The following is a 15,392-nucleotide window of genomic DNA, read 5'->3' as shown; positions in this document are numbered from 1 at the left end:
TGACTTATCAAAACTACGTCACTATTACTTTTGCTACCCCTAAAGATACCTACATTTCCAAATTATTTCCAAGATAAAACTGTATTTCATTTTGTTGATCAATGTGACGATACTATCAATAAAAGCGACAAATGTGCAAATTACGGTTGGCACGGCACAGGTCGCGAACTAATCGACATTTCTGTGATATCACGGAAAGAAAGAAACAATAACAAAGGCAACAACCAGTCCCGTTGTCAGAGGGATCGGTGCCCCTTTAACTTAATCCCGGCTAGGTACGGCACTACGGCGCTGCGTTGGAGCTTGTGTATCAGGGACCGGTCAAGCGCAAGCTCCTTCCCAGCGCATTACACATTCTTTGCAACGGGCTAGCACTGTGAGGAGCTTCGGACAAACGCAGTGAAGAGCTTGCTGTGTTAATTTAGAGTTACCTCCCTTTAATCCTCTGTAAATACGGAACAAGTATCTTTCACAAAATAATCTTCTCATGTCGCGTAGATTGTGTGATCATCGATCGACGCTTGCGAGATCGGGCATTAGAGTGATAGGCGACGGGTGAGACAGTCGCAACCATGAGCGCTCCGGACATGTCAGGAAGTTCCTCGAGTCCGGCAATGATAAAAGAAGAACTTAAACAAAAGTTTTGTCGTCTGCATCAAAAGGCCAAGGAACTTGGTTTGAAGGATGAAGACTTTAAGAAGATAGAGGCCTTAAAAGAAATTTCGCAAACAAACAAGAAGAAAAATGTTATAACTTTGTACCTCTGGAAAAGTTTTGGAGTGGTTTTCGCCGTGTATGTCGCAATCTGTTTAGTTTGGTGTTTGGAGTGGCCTATCCAAAATGATGTTATGCTCTCAGTGTATTTTCGCCTTCAAGGGCTCAGTGAAGAAGATATTTATCGCGAACCATGCGTGTTAGAACCGCTGGAAACCCTGCAAGATGTGTTTCGTCCCCCGCTCTCTTGCGACTTTTGTAAAGGGGTAAAGGAAATCGACAGAGTTTCCAAAATAAAACCTGAGCAATTTGAAAATAAATACGCATATTCAGCAAGGCCTGTTGTCATAACTGACGGGATGAAAAACTGGACTGCAACTGAAAGGTTTAGTTACTCGTTTTTCAAGAACATTTATAAGGAGGGTAGCCCTGCCCTGGAAAACGTTGAGAATAACTGTCAGTTCTTTCCATACAAAACATCTTTCAAGAATTTGGGAGAGGTTTTCCAAATGGATGAAGAGAGAGCAACTATGAAAGATGGATCACAGCCCTGGTATATTGGATGGTAAGACATATTTTGATATAAATTTCAGCTTCATCTAGCATATCTTGAGGAACCATAATAGATAATGATAACAGAATATGTTCAACACTATTTTCATTCAAGGATCCGAGGGCTAAAGATAGGAGTTGTGGGTAACCTACCCTAACCCTACCACAGCTAACCCGAAGGATTGTAAATATATATTGTATGTACATAATACGTAAATATGTATTATGTATTTGTAATTAACTTGAGATATACCTAGGTTTTATGATGCTATTGGGTGGCGAGCAGATTCTATAATCGTATCATAGTATTATCTAAAACTACGCCTTTATAGAGCCGGTTGTTTTACGATTGAAACTGAGCTCATGTTTATGTTCATTCATGTTTGTTCATGAAAATAAATTCATTTGTTGATTAGAACATTTTTTTCCTACATTTAGGATCTAACATAAAATTTGAAGTGTTGCTAATAGCCACACCATGTAAAGGATATTTTCATATGGACTTTGTATAGTTATCATCACAATATTGATATATTTGGAATTTTTTAATGTCAATACAGTATCAATACAACTGATACAAATTGATGAGTATTGTTACTAAATAAATAATTCACTGCATAGGAACATTTTCTTTTGTTAAGATCACCATGGTAAAGATGAACAAAGAGAAGCCTGAAGTTAAATTTTATGCATATTTAGCATTAAATTGCAGGTCTCTAGGTAACTTTTATCTATACACATACAAAATAATTAATCTTATTATTTGATATACAGATATGTATCATGATGCTTCTGAGTTGACACCCCCAGTCACCAGACATTTGATCATTGTCCCCTTAAATAAGGCTGGGCACGATTTAAGAAACTTGACTTAATTTGTTTCAGGTGCATGTTGACATGAAAAACTAGTTGCACCAGACATACCCAGGTTGCACCCTGGTTGCATAAATTTATCTGAGATGAAACATAGATGCATAAACTAGCCTAAATAAGTACAATCCCAGATCTCTGATGATCACACATAACACAACAATTAGTGATCTAGTATGGTAAATAAAGCATAGAGGATGTGAGTGTGTTCGAAGATCGTTGTTGTGCAGATAAGTAAGAGACACAAATTTGAATTTTATTTTTTCATGCACTTGGTGCATGTAAACATAAATATTTGGTTGCATTTTTCAATAATAGGTTGCACTGTGCATGTTTTAAACAGCTAAATCGAGGCCTGTAAGGTGAACAGGCAAAGAAACTTGCAGAATTTCTGGCAAGAAATGTGTTCCCTGTATGAACAAACATTTTAATCAAATCATGGAAATATGATACACTTCCTTGAGTGTCAGTTGCTAACAAATCCTTCCTGTGTTGTAATTCAAGCTGCTTAGATTGTCTTCCTCATTACAGGAGCAACTGTGACTCCAATGCGGGGAACATCCTTAGACAACACTACCACAGGCCCTACTTCCTCCCCCCTGTAGCTGAGTCCAGCAAAACAGACTGGGTCTTCATGGGAAGTCCTGGCTATGGTGCCCATTTACATGTAAGTGCCATTTTCAGTGTTATTTAATTTAGGCCAAACTAAACATGATAAAACAGTTTTGTTTCTTGCATCATGGCTTCAACGGATATGGGTCTGGAGGTTGTTTTTGTTTTTATAGATATCTGTTGTCAACCAGATAGCAACCGTAACAATTATCACGCACATATAATGTCTATGCCATGCACTTAACAGAATAGTCAATGTGACTTCATAATTGTTTAATTGGTCACAACTGTCTCTGGTTGGTTTGGCTGCTGTTTGGCCTATCTGAATGAGCCAGTTCCCTGATCACGAAGATATGTTTTTACAAGTTACGAGTATCTCATTAAAATCAGATCTTAGTTTTCGCTACCGCTGAACAAAGATCTGAGGACATCCTATTACGGGTCACGTCAGAACGACCTTTCGCAAATTTTGACCAACCAATGAAATGACTGACAAGAAATCAACATTAGCCAATCAGAAGGCAGCTTTCTTGAGCTTTACGACACTAGTTTCAAACGGGCGACTACGCTTCGGAACATATTTTGACGTATTCTCAATTAAAAAATTTAAAACTGATAAGAAGAACATTCTGGAATGGCTTATAGATGGCCTAGATTGCATGGATATAATCATAAAACCCGTAACTGTTGTTCGGAATACCCCGTGTTAAATATTTTGTGGTTGCATGATTAGAAAACACATTCCGACAGTCACTTTCATGATCTGGTAAGCGACGCTCTGATTGGTTGAATGAAAGGTCGTTCTGACGTGACCCCTAATGGCATGTCCTCAGATCTTTGTTTAGCGATAGCGAGAACTAAGATCTGATTTTAATGAGATTGGGCTTAAACTGTGAAATTTTACTCAGCCATGATGACAAGGTAGTGGCTGGGCTAGTTCTCAAAGTTGAGCCTAATGTTCCTGTGATGGGTTGTACAACTTGTAGTCAAAACAGCCTCATGTCACAATAGCCTTAAAACTCAAAAGTCAGACACAAAAAGTTAAAATGGCCACAAACCTATGGTCAAAAAGGCCTTCAAAAAGTCATAATGGCTACAACAAAAAGCCTTGATGTGACATGATCATGGCTAGACGTGCTTTCCTCAACACACTTGAAGTTATGTAAAATCCAACGAATGCGATGAAAAGGGAAAGGATTTTAAGACTACAGTTAAACATATGTAAGCAACAACATACTGCTTTGCAAATATCCTCATTATATGTGCAGATGAACTTTGTAGATGTTTACAAATTTGCAAAAGAATTACTGGCCAAGCTTAGTTCACAATGTGTTAGAACATGTGTGATAAAGCACATCTTTATGGAAAATACACCTATCTCAAGTATTCTCAACTAAATGAAGTCTCCTGATTCTGACAACTGTTAACAAAAGTCAGTGACTCTGACAATTGTGATAGCCACTGCGACACATCAGTATCAGTATGAAAAAAGAGACTTTAAATGCTTATACAGCTAAGCCAAACCCGAACATCAAACCATCGATGAAATCTGTGATGTCATCTGTGTGATCAATAGTGCTGAGTCAGTTAGAATTAAGAGCTTTGCACATGGTGCATGTGACCATCAACAATGTTCACACAATTAATGTGGCATAATAACTGAGCTTGTAGTCTTTATTTGTGTGCCTTAGTTTGAGAATACAATTGATTAGTTGTCTATTGTATATAAAATCAGCGTTCCCGTTTACCAGTAATTACCATTTTTTTACCGGTAAAATTAGGCTTGGACTGGTAATTCATGTTACTGCCAGTCCCTGTGGACCAGCAAATAAAGTACCTCATGCATCTTTGTCATTGAACAAAACATCGGTACATTTTTCGAACAAAGTCAGCTTGTCTGTTACCATCAGTGTTTCCCCACGTCTATTTCTAGGTTAAATATCCATTTGTAGCGACTTGGTCTTGACATATTAAAACAAAAAGAGAAAATTGTGACTGAAGTTTGTGTGAATGATGTATGGATCTTACTAAGTTACTTCAGAGATGACATCTTTGCACTGAACATGATGTTGAAAGAATTAAAACCAAATAATTTTCATATGTTTTTTTATTTGGTGAAAGTTGTGACTGACAAAATTTAGGGGAGACTGGAAATGTTTAGAGTAGCCAGTCCACAAGGACTGGCAGTTTCAAAATCCAGTGGGAACACTTAAAATGGTTCTCAACTGGATCAGTTTTGTGCCATTTTCCAAATGCAATGCTTGCTGTATCTGTGTTGGGGGCTCTAAAGGTGAAAAGAGTGTGAGCTAAGATGAAATAAACTCCAGACAAAGAGACAGGGCTACTTGACTTTTCGAATATCCTAACAATGAAGACAACACATTTTTTGTCAAGAAATATGAAATTAGGGGTGTCACGATAAATCAAAATGTCGATATATTGCCATTGGTAAGCACTTAAAGTCAATACATCGATTGTTAAATCAGTTTCTGATCATTAATAACGATTTCAGTTAGGAATAGTGATAGTTTCGATCGTATTTACCATATCAATGAAATACATGCAATGCTGTTCAAATTTGTTTTTCTATTGATCATGAGTAGTAGTAATTTACACATGGTAATGTGGAAGTTTCTTTTTCTTAAATTATAAGGGTAATGAAAAAACAAATCAGACATATCTCAAACTTTACTTTTTATTAGTTGTTATGGTTATAACATTCAAAGGAAACTTCAGTTCTAAGTTCAACTCTAAAATCCATCTAAAATGATACACTGAAAAATATCGATATTTATCGCTTTAGTTGCTTGCAATATCAATTGTTATCGCAATAGTTTCTTTCAGTATCAATAGTTATCGCAATAGTGATTTCCAGACCAATAGTCACCCCTACATGAAATACAGGTACACATGCATTACACCGAACACCAATCCACAATGTTTGTTTGATGCTACTAATAATGTATTTTGTATCTACTATGGTAATTAAAGATTTCACAAAGCATTTAATTCAAGCTGTTGAGTGGGGAGCAAGCCCCCCAAACCCCCTATTCTTTTAGCAAGGTGACACATCCTTACCAAAATGGCGGTATGTGACCAGTATACTGCATTCTTGTCGAAATACAATAAATTCTTCGGGATGAGATATAAAAGAGAGTGAATAGAATTTTTTTGTTTGAATTTTTGAGTGGCACTGTTTTTTAGGACAGGCCGGGTTGGGAAGCATATGTAAATTAAATATAGTGTATTAAGGATGTATTTCAATGCAGTCCTCCCAGTTCCCTGATAATGAGGTGTAACAGATTGAGCTACCTGAAAGGCAGCATTAACATGGCAGAAACACTTCATAGACAGACAAATCTGTCACTTCACATGGCCTTGCAAAATGAAACATATCCTCTGACGTGTCTGAATCTGTGATGAGGAAATATTACATGAGTCTTGGTTTGACATGTCTCAGTCTGTGTTGAGGAAATAAAAAGGTAGATTTGGTTTAATTGTGACTCTGACAATTTCCTTCAATGCAGAAGTAGTGATGTTAATGTAGAGGCCAAAAAAATTCCAAGTCCATGATGAGACAGGTGCGTTTTAGTGATGATATTGTTCAGTGGCTCATCTGAAACAGAAGCTGGTACCGTATCGACGTAATAAGCGCCCAGGGCGCTCTTAAAATTAGAAATAGGGGGCTCTTATTAGAATATTATTTTGGTGAAAAAACAGAGTTAAAAGATAAATTTCGTGGTTTATGCTGACAGCCTGAAATGTTTATATACGACAGATATATTTTTCCAGAATTTAATTGCCCATAATTAAGGGTGCATATAACACACGAGTGCGTATTATACGCGAATAAATAAGTCTTGTGTACATTGATCAATCGGAAGGGGTGCTAATTGGGATTGTTCACTAGCCAATATATTAGCAAATATCGCCGTGGGCGCTTATTAGAGCGGGGCGCTTATTACGTCGAATACGGTAAGTGACCACCATCCACACCACATCATGATCATAAAGGTTATAACAGAGCCTATTGAAGACTGATACAGTCTGCCACTTTAGCCACTAGTCTGAAGCCTGTGTGTAGTCAAGTTCTTTTTGTTCTACTGAGTTAGAAATTGGCACGAGTTCTGCAGTCTACTAAAATGCCCAATAGTTAAAGTATCATAAGGACTAGTAGAAATTTGCCATTATTAAGGGTTTTGCTATATGCTATCATTATGAGGACAAGTGGACTAAAACAGTTAATTTCTATCACTGGTTCTAGTAAGCTCAACAGTCTACATGTTTATGGTAATACTAAAATCTACTGAAAATGATGCTGAGAGCCATGTTTGGGCAAGTTGGCTCAAAAGGTTTTGGCACAGACTGTATAAACGCCATGGGTAGACACTGTTGGTCCTGCACAACTACTACACAGCTCATTTCAGACTTATGGTAAATGTAAAATAACTAGATTTTTTAAAAACAACTACCGTATTCGACGTAATAAGCGCCCAGGGCGCTCTCAAAATTAGAAATAGGGGCCTCTTATTAGAATATTATTTTTGTGAAAGTTGAAAGGCCGTATATTTTGTGGTTTATGCTGACAGCCTGAAATGTTTATATAAGACAGATATATTTTTCCAGAATTTAATTGGCCATAATTAAGAGACATATAACACACAAGTGCGTATTATACAGGAATAAATAAGTCGTGTGTACATTGATTAATCGGAAGGGGTGCTGAGTGGGATTGTTCACTAGCCAGTATATTAGCAAATATCGCGGTGGGTGCTTATTAGAGCGGGGCGCTTATTACGTCGAATACGGTAGTCCCTCAAGATTTCACTAGTCTCAGAATAACTGACTAGTGTGTCTAACCCTGAATGCAGTCCTCCCATTTCCTATGATGAAGTGGAACAGACTGGTACAACGGCATTAACTGATAACGTGGCAGAACATTTCATACACATCTGTCGCTTCAGTGTCAGTGAATGAGAAACCTGTGACTAATTTGTTTTCTTCGCTTACTGATGCCAATGTAAAGAAGGAATTCAGCAACATGAAATATACTCCACCAAAACAAATGTAAAATGAATGATGTGAATATATATGTCAAAGTTTTACACATAGAGGTACAGGAATCATGAATATAATAATATAAAATTGGTTTTCCAAACATTTTATTGTCATGAAAATGCAGCTAAGGCAAAACGCAGATCACAAGTGTGCATATTTGCCTAAACACATCCGCATGAAAAAGAAATGAGTATCTGCACATGAACTACGAACATATTGAAGTGTTGTTGTTTACCTCTCTTCTTGACCCCTGAAGATCCACGGGTAGAATAGGTCTTCAGCAACTCTGACTTGGTTGATGCATGTCATCATTTCCCACTTGCGTAGATCGATGATCATGAGGTCAATCACTGGATTGTCTGGTCAAGACTCGATTATTTACAGACAGCCTTCATATAGCTGGAATATTGCTGAGTGAGACATTAACAAACAAACACACAAACCTGTCTTCTTTATATGGGCGATTGCACAACAACAAACACTGCGAATGAGTGAACCAGAAAGAAACATCACCATCGGTTGTTTGGAAACTGGTGAATCTAGGTCGGATGTAGCAGGGCATTTCATGTATCCCCAAGCAGCATATCAGACTATGGAATTGCTACCAACACCAAGGGACAACACATGACTTTCTCAGGTCTGGTAGTCCTCGTATTACCCGGGTACCTCATAGCCCAGTCCAGGCACCTCAACTACCACGGCGCCTCTACAGCAAAAACAGTTTGGCATAGGATATCACAATGGTAGTAACTAATAGTTTTCGTCCACTAGTCCTTATATTGATGTAGCAAAACTCTTAAAAAGGGCAAATTTCTACTAGTCCTTATGATACCTTAACCTTTGGGCAGTTTGTCAAGGACTATCGGACTTTTGCCAATTTCGAACGCTGATATCAGCCCAGACATTGATGATCTTTGGGCCAGACAGTCTGTTCAAGGTATCGTTTTGATTGACCAACATCATCTAATACTTTGTCAGTGGTGTCATGTGCACAGAGTATGGCCTCACCTGCGATGGAGAACTGTTTTGTTCACGTTTTTTTGCTTTGTCATACAGTTGGAAGATGTCAACATGAATGTTTTGTGCCAACCTGCATAAGAATATATTTAGCTCAAGTGGTCTGTTAGTATTATACATTGACCATCATCTGTCAAGCTTGCAAGGGAAGGAGTCATCTAATAACAGCTTAAGATTATGCCACCCCTTCACAGCCTCCTTGATTGCTAATATTTTGATGAATTCTGTGTTATTTCATGATTTCCACACCGTCCTCTGTCTTCCTCAGCTGGACAATGTCGGCCATGCTTCCTGGCAGGCCCAGGTGACCGGTACAAAGAAGTGGACGCTGGAGCCGCCAGTCGAGTGCTACCTGGAGTGTGAAGGAACCATGGAGGTCATCGTCAGACCAGGCGATATAAGTGAGTTACAGGCTACATTTTGTTTAGGGCATGAGTTTGTTTTACTGTGTTTTACTGTGTGTTGGACAATATGCACTTATGTCACAGCAAGATGGTGGAGACATGTACTATGTCATCGTCAGACCAGGCGATATAAGTGAGTTACAGGCTACATTTTGTTTAGGGCATGAGTTTGTTTTACTGTGTTTTACTGTGTGTTGGACAATATTTCACTTATGTCACAGCAAGATGGCTATGCCAGCCCCACCCTTTGATAACTAGTCTTGGACCTTGGTATCTAATATCATAGATGTTTGCCACTCAGGTGAAATTCATGAACATAGGTATGATGCAGACATGGGATTGTAATCTGGGAAATTTGGGATTCAAACTATGATCTGCAGATTCTGGCATTTAAAGGGACACAACTCCGCAAAGCAAAGTGTAGCGCCTTACACGACTCTTACTTACCTCCATGTTAAACTAGGGAGTGAGTGAGTTGGGTTTACACCACTTTGAACAGTATTCCAGTTATATCACAGCGAGTCATCTTGATGTGGGTGGAAAGCCTGAAGTGATGAAACCCGTGAACATGGGTATGGTGCTGACAAACCTAGAAACATAAATTGGGGCAAACTGGGATTCAAACCCACCATCTTAGGTTTCTGGTGTGTCCAAGGGTAGCAACTCTGCACAGCAAATTGTGGCACTTTAGAAAGGGAACCCGTGCCACCCATTAAACTAGGGAAGAAAAACAACTATTGAATACTGTTATGTTTCACGAAATATTCCATAAGTATCATAAGTTAACCATGTTAACTGACATGTTGACATTTAACTTTAGCATAGAACAAGTAGTGTTTGATGGAATGGTACATCTTACTTTCATTGTTTTCTTATTGTCAGATTTAGTTTTTGGACATCCTAAGTTTTCGGATGGCCAAGTTTATTGAAATTACTCGTGCTATAACAAGGGGTGTGGCGTCACACAGACATTGTAAATATTTGGATGATGGCTTGTTTTTAAGATGAATTTGTCTTTTATAAGTGAGTGAGATGTTTTACAGTTGTTCATATGATTAGTGAGAAAATTACAAATGCTTATAGCATCCGAAAACCATATCACGAGGATAATTAATTTTGCTTACAAATGCCATGAACCTCAAAGCTGACATTTCTATCTAACATTAATACTAAGTAGATCTACTGATATTTTTCACATAACACATATTTAAGAAAGTTAAATAAGTCTTGACAACATCTGTTGACTTGTTATAGTTGCATCACAAGGGCATATTTTCACTCATAGCTGACATTATTAGATGAAACTTTCATTAATGTGTGTTATATACTGAAACAGTAGCATTATGTAGTACACCCATCTTCCCGAGGCAAGGGCGTTAACTGACTATAAAAGTCCTGTTTCCACCCTTGCCGAACTAGGATGGAATTTCAAGGCTTGATCATATCGCCACCAGTGGCTAATTCAAGTTATGTGTCTTCTATGTCCCTCCTATTGACCAATCAGATTCCATCGCTCATATCGCTTGCAGTTGCTTCCAACAAAATGGCGGGGCCCAGTCAAGATGATCTCATCGATAATCAAGATCTATGTTGAAATAAAACGGGTCTTTTCACGTGAAGTGCATGAGATCACTTGAGCACCTTGATTAAAAACATGAAAATATTTGCAAAATATCTGTTGACGCCAAGTTGACGGTACACATGCTTTGCAAATCCTGCAGTCGACAGACCTCTGCACATGAAATCCATGTTGTTTACGAACCGGATGTCTAGTTAGTTACACAATTGTGATTGGACTATGCATAGACTTGTTAGTCCAGCCAAAATGTTACTCCGGAATTCCAGTCTAGTTCAGCAAGGGTGGAAACTGGACCTTTTTTGTCAGTTAACTCCCTTGCCTGGGGAAGATGGCAGTACACCTTGTAGACTGCAAGAAACATACTGACACTAGCTGAGACACAGAAGATGGAACCATAGCTGGCACACATAAACTGCCACTGTGGACAAGTGCTACGTACATCACAAGGGTTATTTGAATGGCACTGGCTTTTTAGAATGTTACCATGGTTACTGTACTGATAAATAACAGGTATGAGGCTGGTAACGAGTTGAGTCAGTTAGAGCAGATTCACATTTCTATTTATGGAAGAAAAAGTAGTTGCGTAGAGAGTTGACATTTTAGCTGTAGGTTAATGTGGGGATCACATAAACAAGAAATATCAAAGCGTTTTTGAAAATAAAAGGACAGGGATATAAATCATTTCTCAAAAATGGTGTGAAAATGAAAGAGTTTCATTTGGTTTATTTTCGGAGGATCGCTTGCATGTCTCTTATCTGTGTGTGTGTGTGTGTTTGAGCATGGTCACTCGAGGGTGAAATTAAGGGGACCTCAATAGCTTTATTACTCTCTCTGTACTGTAACTCAGTTCTGGATATAATCTCAATGCAAGACAGGTATTGATTCCGGTATTAAGTGGATGAGAGAAGGTTATTAACCGCCGTACTGGAGCGATTGTACTGAGGTGTAAGCCTACACAGAAAACAAGCCATAACCTGATGTGATCCCAAATTTCAAATTGAATTTTAGTTTTTGAATTTGCTTGGTTGATTTTTCTGCATTTTTTAATGACCTTCACATTAATTTATTTTTGCATGTGTGTACCTGTATGTTGTGTTGTGTGCTGTCTCAATTATCATAATTATGCTTGTCTAAGCAGGTATTTTAGAAAAAATTGGAGAATCTTTTTAATTGATTGTCTACAACTTGAATAAATCATAGTCAGATCTAAGTGACTTTATCCCAGAGAGAGAGATACATGTTTAGGGGATATATAAAATAGCTGTCTGTGAAGCAGTGTTAGAAATTGGCACAAGTCCTGTAGTCCTTGCCAAACTGCCCAATAGATAAGGTATCATAAGGACTAGTAGAAATTTGCCATTTTTAAGGGTTTTGCTTTATGTTATCATTATGAGGACTAGTGGACTAAAATGTTAGTTTCTCCGCTGTGAAGACATGGCCATTGGCTACCACTATTCCTTTGAGGTTTGGTGTCATATTTATTACTGTTACAATGAGATATGAGAGAAACTGTTATATTCACTGCTATTTCAATTTAACCAATGGGCCACCGTGAATACTTTACTGTTGTGTTAACCCTGTGTTCCTCCATGTAACGTGGTGTATAAAAGATGATGAGGTATTGAAGATACTGATAGGGATGACAAAGCTGAAAACAGAAATGCAGCAAATTCATTCATTTGATTAACACTGTTACTTACATTTATGTAAATACATGTATTGGTGTAACAGATCTTAATATGTATTAGGCCACACGTCGTTTCACAGGCCCGCCGTCCCTAGTAGCAAGTCAAAGAAATATATTAAACATAATCTTTTTTTCTTTTTTAATGTCTCCCGCTAGTAATATATCAATGATTCAAGAGGCCACCCATAAAGATCCTGCATAGAATAGGTCTTCAGCAACCCATGCTTGCTGTAAAAAGCAACCATGCTTGTAAGAGGTGACTAACAGGATCAGGCTTGCTGACTTCATTGATGCATGTCATCGTATACCAATTGCATGGATTGATGCTCGTGATGTCAATCACTGGATTGTCATGTCCAGACTCGATTATTTGCAGACCGCTGTCATAAAGCTGGAATATTGGTGAGATCGGCGTTAAACAACAAACAAAGAAAGAAAGAAAGAAAGAAAGAACAGCATTGATACTGATATGTCACATCAACAGTCTGATGACATGTTTACCATGTTTACAGCTAATAATAATCCTGTCTGGCATTAAACAGATAAACAAAAAAGATGTGAAAGAATATTATGTTTTCCTTACCTGATGCTACATAGTGCTTTAGCTTCCCTAACTTTAACAGAGAGACACAAACACGTTGCATATATTCAGGAATGCTCATACTTGTTTATATGTACCTGATCTTGATGATGGAATATTGCACTCTTGGCTTGTGAGTTATTTGATATTTGATATTGTTTTCAATGCTTGTATTCCGTCTAACCTGAATCACTATTAATTATGTTTATTTTTTCAGTTGTTCTGGACACAAACAAATGGTACCACTCTACCTTGAATGTGGGAACCGACATCAGCATCACCATCGGCTCGGAGTATGATTGAGTACACTGCTACAGTTGGTTAACTGTGAAATTCCATATTTGCACTGTCTTTTTTTTTTGTGGGTTTTATTTTAACTTGGCATTCTACACACTTTATACTTCATATAGATTGAAAGTCTGGTTTGAAACCGATCTCATTAAAATCTTTTCGGAGAGCGGTGTTTAATGGTAAAAAAAAATGATTTTAATGAGATTGGGCTAAATGTTTAGTCTCATTAGATATGGACACTGGTGTAGTGTACCTTCCTGTCAAACTAAAGAAGTGTTTCATTGTGATATCTAGTAGCATGATTTGGAGACATTTGCAGTATGCTTCCCCATTCATGACATTATAATAGCAGGATTGTTTCAGTAGTTTTCGTTACAAAAAGCTACATATTTCTGAATGTTCATTTGGTAAAATCGTTACTAAGATTGTTAAATCCCTAAATCTTCCTTCATGTCCCATGTGGTACGTTGTTGTATTGAAAGCTATTAACAATGTATCAAAAATGTAATTTATTCGTAAGATCCATGCATCTTGCTCACTTTTATTTGTCCATGAGGCTGTTTGTATTAAGAGCACACATGCTGTATTATATGCCATTCTTTGTCTGCCTGTATTCAGCAATGACAGCTGTATTTGTTGCAGATTTGTAGTGCTACGACATGGGACATTTGTTCAGTCTATCCTGTCTAGCAGAACAATATTTACTTGGGTGTACTCATGTCAACAAATCGTGTGTTTTATGCACGTCACGTACTATTGTGTGCTTGGTTTAAACCACAGTTGTTTTGACAGAATATGACAATGTCTTTTATTCATGTTGTTACAGTGTTGAAGAAGGCCGTGTGATTGTTCCAATAACATGGTAGTAGTAAATAATTTTCGTTTTGAAAAGAAATCCTCCTGAGGTATGGGTAAAGCAATATGTTCTGTGATTGATAAAAATGTCTTATTATGCACTTTATTCACCTCCTTACTCACATGATAACATAACATTCATACATATAATTTAAGGAAGTAAAAGTCAGCCATCTCTGCATTCAAGTTGTCATATACTCTCCATATACAACAAAGTCAGCCAAGTTTAGCATAGTAGCTCACAACATCCAGGTACAGCAAAGGAGTTTTCTCTTGTCTTTGCAGTTGAACATTCAGTGTTTCACGACTGTGTTCGTTCTTTCTATAGACTCGCTTTAGCAGGGGTGAGTGAGCACCGAAACCAATCTGGCTTAATTTGATGCGCTCACACTTCTCAATGGAACTGATGATTGTTCCTATAACAAGCCACTCCACAATCACATGATACGTAATAACATCACTAGAAAGAATATATGTATCAATTTCTTAAATTTATTTTTTAATCAATATATTTCTTATATTTATTCAAAGTGATCACTGTATTATTATTATTGATGTTCTGGAGAGGCTGGTCCATTATCAATGATAAGTGTAGGCCAGTTGTGGTTACATAACCCCTGTATCTATTACAGAGCTCTAGATAACTTTTTGAGCAATTGAGCTTTTACTCTAGGGTTTCTATTTTAATTGGGTTATTACATTTTTCATTGGGTAACCAATATTTTTTCACTCATCTATTCATCACTCTATTAGGTTTTTCCCCAAATGAGTGAACATTTTAAGATTTAAAAAAAAAAGAAATAATGTTTTAGATGTATATAAGTCTTCTAAATATATAGGCTTGACTCAGAGAGTAAATTAGTTCGTAATTGTGTTTCGGAAATTATCTCCTATGTACGCATGCTGAAAAAGCTTCATTGGGTATTTACGGGTGCTGTTTTTATAATTTGAGTTTTTCATTTATGCATGCGTTTCTGTAGGCAAGTTAATTGAAAGTAATTGGCTTTTGAATATTTTTAGGGGGTATTTTTCGCAAATGCGCTGCTTATCTGTAGCTCTGATATTATTGTATGAGTCGACTGATTGGTAGTGACGCAGGCTGGGATGAAAGTCTAATTATTAATTTATCATGGCTCAAGATTGGCATACGACGTCAGTCAGAACAACATGTTA

General features: G+C 37.5%; 1 protein-coding gene across 1 annotated transcript; it reads left to right on the top strand.

The window, feature by feature from the left end:
• Positions 1–418: 418 nt before the first annotated feature.
• Positions 419–14,983, top strand: LOC124137967 (F-box protein At5g06550-like). Its single transcript, XM_046504433.2, has 4 exons — positions 419–1,279; positions 2,668–2,803; positions 9,092–9,224; positions 13,291–14,983. Exons 1-4 carry the CDS (start codon positions 573–575, stop codon positions 13,374–13,376), a joined length of 1,062 nt encoding a protein of 353 aa, XP_046360389.2. The 5' UTR covers positions 419–572; the 3' UTR covers positions 13,377–14,983.
• The last annotated feature ends 409 nt before the right edge of the window (positions 14,984–15,392 follow it).

Source organism: Haliotis rufescens, unplaced genomic scaffold (assembly GCF_023055435.1).
Source record: "Haliotis rufescens isolate VD_foot unplaced genomic scaffold, xgHalRufe1.0.p SCAF_17, whole genome shotgun sequence".
Taxonomy (NCBI): Eukaryota; Metazoa; Mollusca; class Gastropoda; order Lepetellida; family Haliotidae; genus Haliotis; species Haliotis rufescens.
Note: the sequence above shows the minus strand (reverse complement) of the source record. Positions and strands in the feature narration are given on the sequence as shown.